Genomic DNA, 16988 nt, shown 5'->3' with positions numbered 1-16988 from the left:
GACAAAGCGTCTATTTATAGGAGAAAGAACTGTATTATTCATGGGGGATCTCAATAGACAAGCCTCGTATTTAATGCTTAGAGTGATATTCGAAGAAGAGTGAAAGTCAAAGTGATCATTACATGCATTTAAGGCACCGCTTAACAGATCATTCTAGAAAAACGTCTTTTGATCTTCCGTCGAAATCAGTTGATACATGATCACTATCGACATCTATTACGAGAATGCATCGTAGATATATGTCAAATATCGGCGGAGTAGCCAGTCTTATGTGTAGATATATGCCGATAGGTGTCTATATTTAAGTTGTATCGACATATGTCGACATATCTTATAGTTTGAAGTGTGTATACCAATAATATATAATTTTCGTTAGCTTTCTTCGTTTAGTTACAAATAATATATAATTTACTTCTGTGTTTATGATAATGCAGAAATATGTCCACCCCGAATATTTGTCTGTGTATGCTTTCGTGGGATGGAGAATGGAAAAAAGAGGGGCCCATGGATACTATGATATACGTTGGTGGTCAATCGAAGGTGCTCCATTTTTCAACGCCAACTGATTATCAAACTTTGAGAGATAGAATTCACGCTTCCTTGAATGTTGATGCAACCTGTTTTGACATACAAATGGCAATGCACACAACATACGGTCCAAATAAACTTTTTGGAAGATTAGCACACATAGTGGATGACAGTGATATTGCTGGTTTCGTTGAGTTTTGTAGATGGAATAAACCCAATGTGATGCCATTATAGGTGACTATGACTTCTCAAACAAGTGTTGCGGAAGTAAGGCGACCAATGGTTGTTGAAGTACGGTGACCAAGTGTTGCGGAAGTAAAACGACCAATTGTTGCTGAAGTAAGATGACCAATTGTTGCTGAATTATGGCCACAAAATGTTGCTGAAGTAGAGGCAACCAGAATAAGTTATTGTGTACCTAACATAGCAATTGAGACTCGTGGTCCGGCAAAACATGTCATGAATCCATATACCCAATCTCCTCTTGGGCTAGACGATATTACATTGGATCACAATTGTGGGTATGATAATGTAGTGCACGGGGATGACCAAGGATATGGCAATGGATGTGATAACGATGACCATGGATATGATAACGACTACAATGGATATGACAATGATGATCACATATATGATAACGATGATCGCCAAAGATCTGTTTCAGAACCATCGATTGATAATGTTCAACCAAGTTTGCATGAGATTGATGATGAAGCATGAATGAGAAGGAGAACGGATCCATTTCGGCTTGTTCCACAAGTACCAGAGGATGGAGACATTCCGATGAAAACTACAGAATCTTCGGGGGATGGTGGGTTGAAGGCGCATGATATGTTCAAAAGCAAACGAGAACTGTACGATTGTCGTACCATGAGCCCATACATCCACTAGGCCACCAGTTTGAATGGAAAGTTTGTGAGACTCCTAAGAGGGTGCTTCCTCCTAAAAAGGCTGCGCCTAGAGTGGGACGTCCGAGAAATCAAAGCCGAATACCGTCAAGGGGCGAGGAGGTAACTCCAACAAGATGCACCAGATGCGAGCATACTGGTCATAATCGAGCGAATTGTACTAGTATGTTACGAGTTCCATCTCGGCTTCCACCAACAATATCGAGTGAAGCAAGCTGCTCTAAAAACTCAGTTGGCAAATAGTGTACTCTATCTTCTGTATTGATAATTTCTGTATTGATAATTTGTGAAATTTTGTGTATTCTTTCCATGATAATTACACGATTGAGAGTTTGTGTCTTTTGAATCAGGAGTTTACGCAACAGTATGTCATATATAGGCACCGATATAGTCCCATATCGACCATATAGACATCGATATAGTCCCATATCGACTATATAGACGCCGATATGATCCCATCTGTCCTACGTACACGCCGATATGGTCCCATATTGACTATATAGACACCGATATGATCCCATCTGCCCTACGTACACGCCGATATGGTCCCATATTGACTATATAGACGCCTTCCATGATCCCATCTGTCCTACGTACACGCCGATATGGTCCCATATCGACTACATAGACGCCGATATGTTCCCATCTGCCCTACGTACACGCCGATATGGTCCCATATCGACTATATAGACGCCTTCCATGATCCCATCTGTCCTACGTACACGCCGATATGGTCCCATATCGACTATATAGACGCCGATATGTTCCCATCTGTCCTATTACCAACAAACGTCTATCACCAATAACAATTTACATTAATAAGTTACCAACAAACGTTTACATTTTACAAAAGATTACAATCCAAGCAAATTAGGCCTTGTAATTAGATCATTCTGGTTGAACAATCGTTGGTTGAAGAGTTCCAAGCACACCCGCAGCCTATAGAAACGTCCATCAGACCCGGAGAATCCATAATCCGTACATAATGGCCCTTTTCAACATAATGCTGAGCAAACAAGCATAGGAAGACACCACAATCATTGGACCTTTCCAGAAATGCTTCCATGTCTCCAAACCGTAACCCACTTAGGAGTCCAAACTCCCAATCCCCAAATCTTAACTCAACACCTCTAACTTTGAAGCAAAGCTCCCTGGGTTTGAGGTCTTCACGTATGATCTCCCTTGTTAAAGGGTATGACAAAGGACTCCTACAAATACTGCATTGGTCATATCCAAATACTGGCCGAAGCAACTCTTCCTAAATAGATTTGCTTGGTTTAGTGTTAAACAATCCTTTATATGTTTTGCTGCTTCTAGGTTACACCTAACTGTGATGACGCTTTCCGTTCCAAATGCTTTTTTGTATTTATATCCATATTTCTTCTTGGCTTTCTTCTTCGAAGGAGAGCCATGCTCATCTCTCTTCCTCTTGTCTACACGATCATGCTGAAAAATGTTGTAGACATATCATCAGGGAACATACAATTAAGCTAATTATAACGTTGAGCTAGAATGAGCTAGCGTATGCTAAAATAAGAGAGTTATCAGTAATAGTTCCTCGATATGAATGTTCTATCGGCAATAGAACGTCGATATGAATGTTCTATCGGTAATTAGCTCGACGATATGAATGTTCTATCGGTAATATATCGTCGATATGGATGTTCTATCGGCCATTAGGCTGTCTATGACTATGTACTATCTACAATTAGGTTGCCGATGAACATACACATTGACGAATTTCAACCAAACCGAATGACTTCCTAACACCAGACGAACCCAAAAAAAACCCTAACACCAGAAGAAGTAAACGAAACGAAACGAAATATTCCTTCTCAAACACAACAAATGTACATGCAATACAAGAGAGAAACGCAAATGTAAAGTCAAGTTATTTACCCTCTTTGTCGTCCTTCCTTCTGAATTCGATTCGTTGTCTGAGCTTGGTGTTCTCGCCATGTCCACTCGAAGTAACAGAGATTCGCCGGATGAAATGTACAGAATCGGGCAATGAATCGTCGGAAAGTTAGAGAGAGGAATAGAGGGGTGTTAGGTTAGAGAGATGGAAGTTCGAATGTTGAAGAGCGGGAGCGGAGTGATAAAGATGAGGGCAAGGTTGAAATTTAGTTAATGAAATGTGTTAGTTTTGGTGAGTTTCTTAAAAGGAGTTAGAAAAGAAAACTAGCCCTTTAAAAGGTGCTAGTTTTGTAATTGTCCCAAGATAAAATCGTGTAGTTTTTTTTTTAATACCAAGAAACGACGTGGTTTCAGTTCACTTGAGTGAAATGGCGTCGTTTCTTTTGATGAAATAGAATTTGTTTTTTAGGAAAATAGATATAACCAGTAGTACCCAGCCCTCCCCTTCGTTTTCTTCTCTAGCTTCTAATCCTTTTTCGCCTCTGCTGCCTTTATCCATCTTCGCCTCGACTTCTCTGCAGTCCCGACGACGGCGACCACCAGGACTCAAACAGCCTCCATCGCCACTTCTCCCACATCTTCTGTTCTTCGCCGGAATTGATCTCAAGCCAGGTTAATGTAGTTGATTTGTCGTTCAATTTTTATTTCAAATCCCTAGCCCTAGTTTAGTTAGTGTATACATGATTTGTCTTTCAATTTGACGTGTTTCAATAGGTTTTTCTTTCAATTTGACTTTCAACAGCATAGATTCTCTGTGTGGCATTTTAACAAACAGGTTGGGTTCAAGCTTAAATTTTTCAATGTTGATGTGCAGTATGAGCTGTAAAGCAGCTCCAGTTTTGTTTATGCTTATAAAGTTCTGCTACTTGAGTGGTTTTAGTTGGAAGGAAGAAGGGTATTGAGGAAAGAAGTTGGAAGTTGGGTAATATAATCAAATGATGTGTGCTGCAATTACTCCTCATTTGATATTTGAAGATCTATATTTAAAATGAGAATTGAAGACATTGTGTAGGTTACATCTTTTTTCGTTTAAGATATATACTTATTTAGATTACAAACCCATCAGTTTTCTTAAATTGCTTTTTGAGACATCTAGCATTTGATGACTTCATATCATGGAAAAGAGAGATGGGTGGAACCTATGTTGCACGGACACTTCTAGTTAGTTGCGTTTCTGCACTCCGTGCCCGTATCCATTTCGTGTCCGTGTCCATTTTCATTTCTAGACTATTTTATGAAGATTATGCTTTAGAAACAACGTTTCCCGTGTCCGTGCAACATAGAGTGGAACTATATGATTCTAATGGAGATCATCAAATATGTAATTACTCTGTGAAGAGGAGCTTGGCTTGGCTATAACTGAACCGATTTTAATGATTATAGATATTTTTTTATTGACATTTTAAAATTTTTGTTATTAAGTATTGGAGCCCCAGGTCAACCTTGTGTAGATAATAACTGTGTCTTGATTACAAAGAGTTATCGATCATACTGCGGATGTAGCTATCGATTAGTTGGCATAAGGATAAAAGTGAAAAACATGTCGATGATGAAGTAGATAAGTGTATGTATTTTGAACACTCGGTGGAAGTAGAAAGTGATTTTTTTTTATGGTTGATGGAACTTTCAGATAGCGTTTATATTGAGGAATTTTGTTCGTCTTTGAATCAATTTGGCATTTCCTTTTCCTTCCAATGAGTTGATTATGATGCAGAATTTTGTCTTTTAGCGCACTTGTTAGATTTCTTAAAAGAATCTTTGATATTTCTAGGGAGTTTATCCTATAGTGCAATTCATCTTTCACTTGGTGTGATTGTTGAGTATTAGAGTGTTATAAGCTTTGACTCATGTGAAGTTCATTTTCAACTGAATCAATGATCATATAGTGTTGACTTACTTAGATTAGGATACAACTGGAATGACTCTTTACATTATTTTAATTTTCGAAATCATATCAATTTTGGTTTTTACTAACGTTTGATTGCTAACATAGAAGGATAGTAATAGCCACTTGTTCTCTTGTGAACATTTACCAAGTAAATACACAGTTTAAGTGCTAAACCAATGGGAAGTTGGAGAATTTAGGATTAAAACCATACAGTTTCATTATCACTTAAGCCTTAAACCCGTGAAAGTTCAAGGGCTTAATAATGTGTTTTGCCTTTATGTTTTTGCTACCATCTCTGTTTATTTTATTTGTGTTGTTGTCCAGTTCAACCATTCATAGACTGACTTTGCCTGTAATGTTTATACATTGTGGACAATTTATCGCACTTCTCCTTTAAAAGCTTTGGCTTTTGAATCTCAATTGCTAGTGAATGATGAACTTTGAGTTCTGCAGTTATGATCTATGTTGCACAAAAACTCCTCTTCAGTAGCATTTTCGTGTTTCGTGTTTGTTTCTGTTTCCATTTCTGTTTCCTGGCTATGTTTTGAAGACTATGTTTTAGAAATAACGACTTCCAGTGTCTGTTTAGGTTGTGATTCAGTTTGCTATCAGTTTGCAGGCAAACAGAGATGGTTATTCCACCACCAGCAAAGTGGCCTCCTAGAATTACACAATATCTGAAGCCTTACATCCTGAAGATGCATTTCACAAATAAATTTGTGAGCGCCCAAGTTATCCACTCACCAACTGCCACAGTGGCATGTTCTGCAAGTTCACAAGAGAAGTCTCTGAGGCCAACCATGGAAAATACTCGAGACGTAGCCGCTGCTGCCATGATCGGGAAACTACTTGGGGAGCGGCTGCTTCTCAAGGACATACCTGCAGTTACAGTTTTCTATAAGAGAGAACAAAGGTATCACGGTAAGGTGAAAGCTGTGGTTGATTCTGTGAGAGAAGCTGGTGTCAAACTTATTTGAACTCGGTACTGGTTTATTCGTGGTTTCGAGGTGTTACTGTTTTGTTCTTCAAGAGATTAATAGGAAAATCATGATATGGTTCTGTTTTTGGATTTTCTTTTGGTTTAATCTGATTTGATGGAGGAATTGTTGAGGACTGGATGGATCATAGACAATGTCAATCTCTGAAGTGAATAATGTGGTTGTATTAGGGAAACAGATTGAATCTATTATGAATTATTCACAAATTCATCACTAAGATGAGGTACATATTTTTTTAAAATTGGGTTTAATACATAGTCTTTGGACTTGTTTAGAAAAGTCAACAGTCTCTCTCTATACTTGGAAAACGTTTTTTTTACTCTTTGAACTTTAGTTTCCTTAAACTGGAAATGATTTATTAGTTTTTGAATTTGTTTATATTGATCTTGTAGTCCCATTAATATGCTTAGAGCGATATGTCAAAAATCTTAAAATAATACATGGCAGTTTATGATGATACCTGTTATTTTAGATTAATTTGATCCCAAATACTAAGTTAAAGTTTAAATTTCTTAAAGAAAAAAAAAAAAGAAAGTTGAAATCGATATCTAAACTGATATTAACAAAATTGATTCTTAATTCGACTTATTATATTTTCTAAAAAATTCAAGTTTTAATCAATCCTTGTTTTTCTGAAAAATAATCATAATATTGTCGTGAACTCTTCTTGTCATTTGACAAGTCTGCTCTGTCTTGTTTTTGTGACAAGTTCCTTCCAGTTTGCTATTCTGTTTTATTGCTGTTCTTATGGCTTCGTCCAGCAACATTGAATCTTTGTATGGAAATTTGTCCTTGGAGGACGAGGAGAATGGTGGCGTTGCCGTGTCACTGGAGGATTTGAATACAAATCAACTTGATTTGCGTTGGTGTCTGGTGGGGGGGGGGGGGGGGGGGGGTTTCTTACTGATAAATCTCTTGACTTTCAGGCTATGAAAGATATGATGGCCGATGTATGGAAGTCGGGGAAAGGAGTATACATCAGGGCGCTGAGTAATAACCGTTTTCTATTCCAACTGTTCCATGAGATTGACATCCGACGGGTTATTGACAATGGCCCTTGGTCGTTTGATAACAAACTATTGATTGTGAGACGTCTTGCTGCAAATGATATTCCATTGGAGGTGCCATTGGTTCATATTGTTGTATGGGTCCAGGCTCATAATTTACCAAGTGGCTTTATGTCAGAAAGAGTGGCGGTTGTCATTGGAAATTATATGGGTTCTTTTGTTTCCTCTGATCCTAATAATTTCCAAGGTGTGTGGAGGGAATATATGAGAATTCGGATCTCTATTGATTCGAGGAAACCGTTGATGCGAAGGATGAAGATGAAGAAACCTTGGTGAATGGTTCTGGATTGATTTCAAGTTTGAGAGGATCAAACGATTTTGTTTTATCTATGGATTCCTGGATCATACGGAATTCCCTTGCCCTAAGGTGTATGAGTTTGGCGATAGGGAGATTGTTAAGCCCTATGGTGTTCATATGGTTGCACAGGCTGGACGTATATTACCGAGCAGAGGCTCACGATGGCTTGTGACGGAAGCTGCAGCCCGTGGCGGCGGCGGTCCTTTCTTGATGGCAGTTGATTTGCAGGAGACTCAAAAGGCGGTTAGTAAGGAGAGTGGAGTTGATTTCGGAAATAACCAACACATCATGGGAGGTAATGGGGGCAATCCAACTAAGGCAGTTGAGATGGTTAGTGGGGCCAGCGGTCCACAAGAAGCAGTTTGTGGTCCTGATACAGAAAAAGGAGTCGTTATTGTTGATATTAAACGACGTCGAAAGGATGCGGAAATGAAACATGTGGCAGCTACGGAAGAGGTAGTTTCAGAGTTTATGCTTCATGACAATACCGGGTCAAAAAAGGGATCATTGGCGGGTTCTGCTGGACAGGCCCGCCCGTCACCATGAGTATCTTAGCCTGGAACTGTCGTGGCCTGGGCAACCCACGAACAATTCGGGTTCTTTTGGATCTTGTCCGTCATCACAAACCCAATCTCATTTTTATTTCTGAAACTCGGTTAGGAGAAGCTAAGCTTGATGTTGTGCGTAGAAAGTTGGGCTATAAAGGTTGTTTCTGTGTTAGTAATTTGGGCCGTGGAGGTGGTTTGGGCCTAATTTGGTTAGAAGATAATATGGTTCAGGTTCTAAATTCAAGTAAGAACTTTATTGATGTCTCTATTCACCTGTGTACAATGAGAGCATGGAGATTTAATAGCTTTTACGGTATACCTGAGAGAGTTAATCGGCGGGAATCGTGGGACCTGCTCCGATCTCTTTCTCATTCTTCGTCTCTATCGTGGTGTTGCATGGGTGATTACAATGATTTATTGTCGCCAGATGAGAAGAAAGGGGTTGTTCCGCATCCCTGTGGTTGATTTCGGGATTTCAACATGCTGTCATGGATAGTGGCCTGGTTGATTTGGGTTTCTCTGGTCATCCGTTTACCTGGGAACGCGGGAGGGGATCAGATGCGTGGGTAGAGGAATGGTTAGACAGAGGTATGGCAACTGCTAGTTGGCTGGATTTTTTCCTTAATTCAAAAGTATCAGTACTCAATTACTCATCTTTCGACCATTTACCTTTGCTCCTTACTCTACAACAAAAGAGTAGGAGAGTTTGGGTGCGTAAATTTCGTTTTGAGAACTGCTGGTTGCATGATTCTAAATGTGTTGATGTTATGGAAAGTGTCTGGAATAGGAGTCTGATTCAGTCTATTATGTCAAAAATTGAGGAGTGTGGAGAGAAGCTGAATAATTGGGGGAATTCCTACTTGCTGCAGGTTAAAGATGAATTAAAACTGGTTAAAGCTGTACTTAATAAGCTTAGAGGGAGAAGAGATGCCGGTAGTGTGGAAGAATTCGAAGCGAAGCAGTGATGGTATTTTGAGTTGTTGGGCATTATGGAAGTATACTAGAAGCAAAGCGCAAAAGCACATTGGTTGCAAGGAGGTGATGCTAATACAAAAAAAATTCCATTCTTACGCTTCAGGGAGGAAAAGGCGCAATAGGGTGGAGAAAATACAGGATGACCAGGGTAATTGGCAAGATTGGGATGTATCATTTGCCGGAGGTAATGACTTCATATTTTTCTAATCTGTTCCTATCGTCCAATTCGTTCTCTGTGGATGTCATTGACAGTATCTCGCCTGTAATCACTGATGATATTAATGAGTCTTTGTTGAATGATATTACTGATGAAGAGGTTAAAGAAGCTATGTTCAGCATGCATCCGGACAAAGCTCCGGGACCGGATGGATTAAATCCGGCATTCTATAGATTCTTTTGGTCTCTTGTGGGAGGAGATGTAGTTAAGCTATGTCAGAATTTCTTAGCTACTGGTGTTTTGCCGACAGGTCTGAATGAAACCAACATTGTCTTAATTCCAAAGAAAGACCACCCGTAACAGATGGGGGATTTGAGGCCAATTTCCTTTTGTAACGTGCTCTACAAAGTAGTGGCGAAGGTTTTGGCTAATCGCTTAAAGCCTATTCTAAATTCTCTTATCTCTGAATCGCAAAGCGCTTTTGTACCAGGTCGCCTTATAACGGATAAATTTTTGATAGCATTTGAGACCATTCATCATTTAAAGAGGCAAAAGCGAAATGCTACCGGCTTTGCTGCTCTCAAAATCGACATGAGTAAGGCTTATGATCGTTTGGAATGGAGATATATCAGAGAGATTCTAATCAAATTTGGTTTTACGGAGCGTTGGGTTGACCTTATTCTACACTGCATTAGCACTATTCGGTATCATATAGCCACTGAGGGGCAGCTACTGGGACCGATTCGTCCATTCAGGGGTATCAGGCAAGGGGATCCCTTTTCCCCTTACCTATTCATTATCTGTGCAGAAGGTTTGAGTGCGCTTATTAGAGCAAAGGAAAGAGAAGCTCTGTGGCAGGGCTGTTCGATAGCGAGGGAAGCCCCATTGGTCAGTCATCTATTTTCTACGGACGATTGCTTCCTGTTTTTCAGGGCTTCAGCTATAGCGAGTGAGATTGTCCAGGATGTGCTAAATGAGTATGAACTTGCTTCAGGGCAGGTGGTGAACTATCAGAAGTCTGTTGTGTTATTTAGCAGTGTTGTTAAGCCAGAGGACAGGAGGGCTGTTTGCGAGAGGTTGGGGGTTGCTGCAACTGAGGATCAGGGGCGTTACTTGGGTCTGCCGTCGTTTATGGGTAGACGAAAGAATGAGGTCTTGAGGTTCATTAAGGATAGGACATGGAATAGGCTTCAATCTTGGCGTTCTAAGCTTCTTTCTAGGGATGGCAAAGAAGTACTTCTCAAATCAGTTTTACAGGCCATACCTACTTATGCGATGAATGTTTTTCTATTACCGGTGGGTATGTGTCAGGAAATTGAACGAATGTTCAATTCGTTTTGGTGGTGCTCTAATGGTAAGGGTGTTCGTTGGTTGCGATGGGATTTAATGTGTCAACCGAAGAAGTGTGGTGGTTTGGGTTTTAAGAAAATTCGTGAGTTCAATCTTGCTATGCTTGGGAAACAAGCCTGGTGGTTTACTTCTGAGCCATTGTCACTTGTTTCTCGCATTTTTAAGGCTCGTTATTTCAAGAATTGTGGCTTCCTTGACGCGCCTAAGGGTTCTAACCCAAGTTTTGTTTGGTCGAGTATACGCAATGCGCAGAATTTATTGAAGCAAGGCTGTAGAAGGCGAGTGGGAAGTGGATTAAATATCAAAATTGGGGCTGATCCTTAGGTGTCAGGGAATTTAGCGGGAAAAATTATTTCTGTGGTTCATTCTGATTTTGTTGAAGCTCCTGTTGCTGCGTTATTTGAGGTGGATCGCTGGAAGTGGGATGTGGATATTATCTATGATTTGTTTAATGAGGAGGACATGCGGAACATTCTTAGCACTCCCATCTCTAATGCTTCTGAAATGGACACTTGATACTGGAGGCATGAGTATCACGACTTTTATACAGTTAAAAGTGCTTATAACTGGTTGTCAAATGTCGTGTCTGATGCGCTAAATTGGTCCGGGAATCGATTGTGGCAATTGAAAGTGCCTCCAAAAGTTCGTAATCTGCTTTGGAGAGCCTCAAAAGGTATTTTACCAACAACTGTTGTACTACTGGGATGGAAAGTTAGCCTGAGTCCTATGTGTCTGATGTGCAATTGTGAGGCTGAATCGATTATGCATGCTTTGTGTTACTGTCATCATGCAGTTGCTATTTGGAATCAATCAGATTCTATTAATTTTACTAGGGTTGAGTTTGATAATTTTCTGGATTGGATGCATTTTTTGTTTGAAAGGCTAAGTCCTGAGAAGTGTGCGGTTTGGGCTATGACAGTTTGGGGGGGTTTGGACAGGTCGAAATAAGTTTGTATGGGAGGGAACTCGTCTGCCGTCTAATATTTCTTTTAATCTGGCGTGCGCGGGACTTGAGCAGTGGCAAGACGCGCACATGAATTTTCTGCAGAGTTCTAGCTTTAATGGGGGTTTGCTGGGTGAAGGAAGGCGGACTCCTGCTTGCTGATCTAGGCCGACGGTTTTCGAGTTTAAACTTAATGTTGATGCGTTCGTCATTCAAGGTTCCGGTCTGCTCAGGCTAGGTGGAATTGTTCGGGACAGAAATTGAGTTTTCCGATATGCTTTCTCGAGGTGTATTCAGGGCAATTTCTCTCCTAGGGACGGGGAAGCAGTGGGGGTGAAGGAAGCGCTTAGTTGGTTAAAAAGTCTCGGCTTGGACAACTGTGAAGTTGAGTCTGATTCGGCATTGGTGGTAGAACATCTACAGCAAAACTCATTTATCTCTCTATATGGTCTTATCATTGATGATTGCAAGTTTTTGATTAATTCGTTTAATAACGTTAGAGTCAATTATGTTAGTCGCTCTGTCAATAAGGTTGCTCATCAGTTAGCGGGTATATCTTATTCTTTGGCTGAGCCTTTAGCTTGGTCAGTTAGACCTCCTGATTTATTGCTTGATGCTTTATATTGTGACTGTTCTGTTTAATGATATCGTATCCAGTTTCAAAAAAAAATCAAGTTTTTATTTTTTATTTTTTTTATAGGAAGTTTTATTTTTTTTGGTAGGAAAGGAAAGAAAAAACAAACAAACAACAAAACAAAGAACTTAACCCGGGATCAGTCTAGAAAAACTGACCCCACCATATCATCCAAAAGAAGAGAAGAAAGGAAACTAGGAGGTGAAGAGAAGGTAGAGACTCCCAACGATGCTATTGGTTTAAACAGGATTATATAGTTTGGATAGCTCTGTCTTATTTGAATCTTGGGTGTCCGCTATGGTTACTTCCTTTAAAAACAAAGTAGGATTACTTTGCTTCAATAACGAATAGTATTGCGACACGTGTTAAATTATTTTAAAATAAAATAAATTATATTAAAAGTTGACCTGTTATTACAGGTTACCACTAGATAGGGAAAATTAAAGTTACACAGGGTAGAATATAATTCTATCCACCAAACCACTTTACAGAAATTGACACTATTTTACGGAAAATCTATAAAACCTTTACAAATTTCCGTAAGATTTCTATAATTTTACGTAAATTAATTATTTTTTGTTAAATTATTAATAAAAAAAAAATTTAATTCTTTCCACCAAACCACTTTACGAAAATTGACACTACTTTACGGAAAATCTATAAAACCTTCATAAATTTCCATAATATTTGCACAATTTAACGTAAATTAATTATTTTTTGTTAAATTATTAATAAAAAATAATTATAATTCTATCCACCAAACCACTTTACGGAAATTGACACTACTTTACGGAAAATCTATAAAACCTTTACAAATTTCCGTAATATTTGTATAATTTTACGTAAATTAATTATTTTTTATTAAATTATTAATAAAAAAATAATTTTAATTCTATCCACCAAACCACTTTATAAAAATTGACACTAATTTACGGGAAATATATAAAACCTTTACAAATTTTCGTAATATTTGTAAAATTTAATGTAAATTAATTATTTTCGGTAAATTATTAATAAAAAATAATTTTAATTCTATCCACCAAACCACTTTACGTAAATTGACACTACTTTATGGAAAATCTATAAAAACTTTACAAATTTCCGTAACATTTGTATAATTTTACGTAAATTAATTATTTTTTACTAAATTATTAATAAAAAAATAATTTTAATTCTATCCACCAAACCACTTTACGGAAAATCTATAAAACCTTTATAAATTTTCGTAATATTTGTACAATTTAACGTAAATTAATTATTTTCGATAAATTATTAATAACAAATAATTTTAATTCTATCAACCAACGCACTTTACAAAAATTGACACTACTTTACAAAAAATCTATAAAATCTTTACAAATTTTCGTAATATTTATACAATTTAACATAAATTAATTATTTTTGTAAATTATTAATGAAAAATAATTTTATTCTATCCACCAAACCACTTTACGTAAATTGACACTACTTTACGGGAAATCTATAAAATCTTTACAAATTTCCGTAACATTTGTATAATTTTATGTAAATTAATTATTTTTTATTAAATTATTAATAAAAAAATAATTTTAATTCTATACACCAAACCACTTTACGAAAATTAACACTACTTTACGGAAAATCTATAAAACCTTTACAAATTTCCGTAATATTTGTACAATTTAACATAAATTAATTATTTTCGATAAATTATTAATAAAAAATAATTTTAATTCTATTCACCAAACCACTTTACAAAAATTAACACTACTTTACGGAAAATCTATAAAACCTTTACAAATTTCCGTAATATTTATATAATTTAACGTAAATTAATTATTTTTGGTAAATTATTAATAAAAAATAATTTTAATTCTATCCACCAAACCACTTTACGTAAATTGACACTACTTTACAAAAAATCTATAAAACCTTTACAAATTTCCGTAACATTTGTATAATTTTATATAAATTAATTATTTTTTAGTAAATTATTAATAAAAAATAATTTTAATTCTATCCACCAAACCACTTTACAAAAATTGACACTACTTTGCGAAAAATTTATAAAACCTTTACAAATTTCCGTAATATTTGTACAATATTACGTAAATTAATTATTTTTGGTAAATTATTAATAAAAAATAATTTTAATTCTATCCATCAAACCAATTTACGTAAATTTACACTACTTTACGGAAAATCTATAAAACCTTTACAAATTTCCGTAAACTTTGTACAATTTTTGTAAAGTAATAAATTTTTATTAAATTATTTTTTATTAATAATTTTAATTCTATCCACCAAATCACTTTACGTAAATTGACACCACTTTACGTAAAATCCATAATGTAAGGTAATTATTTTTTGTTAAATTATTAATAAAAAATAATTTTAGTTCTATCCACTACTTTACGGAAAATCTATAAAACTTTTACAAATTTTCGTAATATTTGTATAATTTTACGTAAATTAATTATTTTTTTATTAAATTATTAATAAAAAAATAATTTTAATTCTATCCACCAAACCACTTTACGATAATTGACACTACTTTACGGAAAATATATAAAAGCTTTACAAATTTTCATAATATTTGTACAATTTAACGTAAATTAATTATTTTCGGTAAATTATTAATAAAAATAATTTTAATTCTATCCACCAAACCACTTTACGTAAATTGACACTACTTTACGTAAAATTTTACAAATGTTACGGAAATTTATAAAGGTTTTACGGATATTACGTAAAGTGGTGTCAATATACATAAGGTGGTTTGGCGGATATAATTAAAATTAATTTTTATTAATAATTTAACAAAAAAATTATTTTACGTAAAATTGTACAAATGTTACGGAAATTTGTAATCGTTTTATGGATTTTATACGCAAATTTGTTATTTTACAAAAATTACTTTACGTCAATCTTGTACTGATAGACATAACATGCGTAAAATAAGATTAAATTTACATAAAGTTGTTATTTTTTGTTAAAATATTATTAAGTTCCCAAAATCGAGTTTCACGTAAATTATTTGCCTTTTACTAAAATCATTTAGTGTTGCTTACTATATTTATAAATAAATATAAATTAATTAATAAATCATATTATTTTTATTAATAATTTAACAAAAAAATAGTTACTTTACATAAAATTGTACAACCATTACGGAAAATTTTAAAGGTTTTATGGATTTTACGTAAAGTAGTGTCAATTTATATAAAGTGGTTTGGTGGCTAGAATTAGAATTCTTTTTTATTAATAATTTAACAAAAAATAATTATCTTACATTTTGTACAAATATTACGAAAATTTGTAAAAGTTTTATGAATTTTATGTAAAGTGGTGTCAATTTACGTAAAGTGATTTGGTGGATAGAATTAAAATTATTAATAAAAAATAATTTAACAAAAATTTATTACTTTATATAAATTGTACAAAGTTTACGAAAATTTGTAAAGGATTTATAAATTTTCCGTAAATTAGTGTCAATTTACGTAAAGTGGATTGGTGGATAGAATTAAAATTATTTTTTATTAATAATTTACCAAAAATAATTAATTGATGTAATATTGTACAAATATTACGGAAATTTGTAAAGGTTTTATAGATTTTCCGTAAAGTAGTGTCAATTTTCGTAAAGTGGTTTGGTGGATAGAATTAAAAATTTTTTTTATTAATAATTTAATAAAAAATAATTAATTTACATAAAATTATACAAATATTACGAAAATTTGTAAAGGTTTTATAGATTTTCTGTAAAGTAGTGTCAATTTACGTAAAGTGGTTTGGTGGATAGAATTAAAATTATTTTTTATTAATAATTTACCAAAAATAATTAATTTACGTTAAATTGTACAAATATTACGGAAATTTGTAAAGGTTTTATAGATTTTCCGTAAAGTAGTGTTAATTTTCGTAAAGCGGTTTGGTGGATAGAATTAAAATTATTTTTTATTAATAATTTATCGAAAATAATTAATTTACGTTAAATTGTACAAATATTACGGAAATTTGTAAAGGTTTTATAGATTTTTCGTAAAGTGGTTTGGTGGATAGAATTAAAATTATTTTTTATTAATAATTTAATATAAATAATTAATTTATGTAAAATTATACAAATGTTACGAAAATTTGTAAAGGTTTTATAGATTTTCCGTAAAGTAGTGTCAAGTTATGTAAAATGGTTTGGTGGATAGAATTAAAATTATTTTTTATTAATAATTTATCGAAAATAATTAATTTACGTTAAATTGTACAAATATTACGGAAATTTGTAAAGGTTTTATATATTTCCCTTAAATTAGTGTCAATTTTCGTAAAGTGGTTTGGTGGATAGAATTAAAATTATTTTTTTATTAATAATTTAATAAAAAATAATTAATTTACGTAAAATTATACAAATATTACGAAAATTTGTAAAGGTTTTATAGATTTTCCGTAAAGTAGTGTCAATTTCCGTAAAGTGGTTTGGTGGATAGAATTAAAATTATTTTTCATTAATAATTTACCAAAAATAATTAATTTACGTTAAATTGTGCAAATATTACAGAAATGTTTTATAGATTTTCCGTAAAGTAGTGTCAATTTTCGTAAAGTGGTTTGGTGGATAGAATTAAAATTATTTTTTATTAATAATTTAACAAAAAATAATTAATTTACGTAAAATTATAGAAATGTTACGGAAATTTCTAAAGGTTTTATAGATTTTCCATAAAGTAGTGTCAATTTCCGTAAAGTGGTTTGGTGGATAGAATTATATTTTACCTTGTGTAACTTTAATTTTCCCTATTTA

At 34.6% G+C, this 16988-nt stretch overlaps 1 protein-coding gene across 1 annotated transcript; it reads left to right on the top strand.

The window, feature by feature from the left end:
• Positions 1-3793: 3793 nt before the first annotated feature.
• On the top strand, positions 3794-6456 carry LOC136207134 (uncharacterized). Its single transcript, XM_065998414.1, has 2 exons — positions 3794-3965; positions 5854-6456. Exon 2 carries the CDS (start codon positions 5871-5873, stop codon positions 6216-6218), a length of 348 nt encoding a protein of 115 aa, XP_065854486.1. The 5' UTR covers positions 3794-3965; positions 5854-5870; the 3' UTR covers positions 6219-6456.
• The last annotated feature ends 10532 nt before the right edge of the window (positions 6457-16988 follow it).

The sequence above is a fragment of the Euphorbia lathyris genome, chromosome 9 (assembly GCF_963576675.1).
Source record: "Euphorbia lathyris chromosome 9, ddEupLath1.1, whole genome shotgun sequence".
In the NCBI taxonomy this organism is placed as follows: Eukaryota; Viridiplantae; Streptophyta; class Magnoliopsida; order Malpighiales; family Euphorbiaceae; genus Euphorbia; species Euphorbia lathyris.
This window is presented reverse-complemented; position numbering and strand designations above follow the sequence as displayed.

What these genes read in the sequence shown, in the direction of transcription:
- LOC136207134 (XM_065998414.1), top strand. Translation starts at nt 5,871, where the DNA reads ATGGTTATTCCACCACCAGCAAAGTGGCCTCCTAGAATTACACAATAT.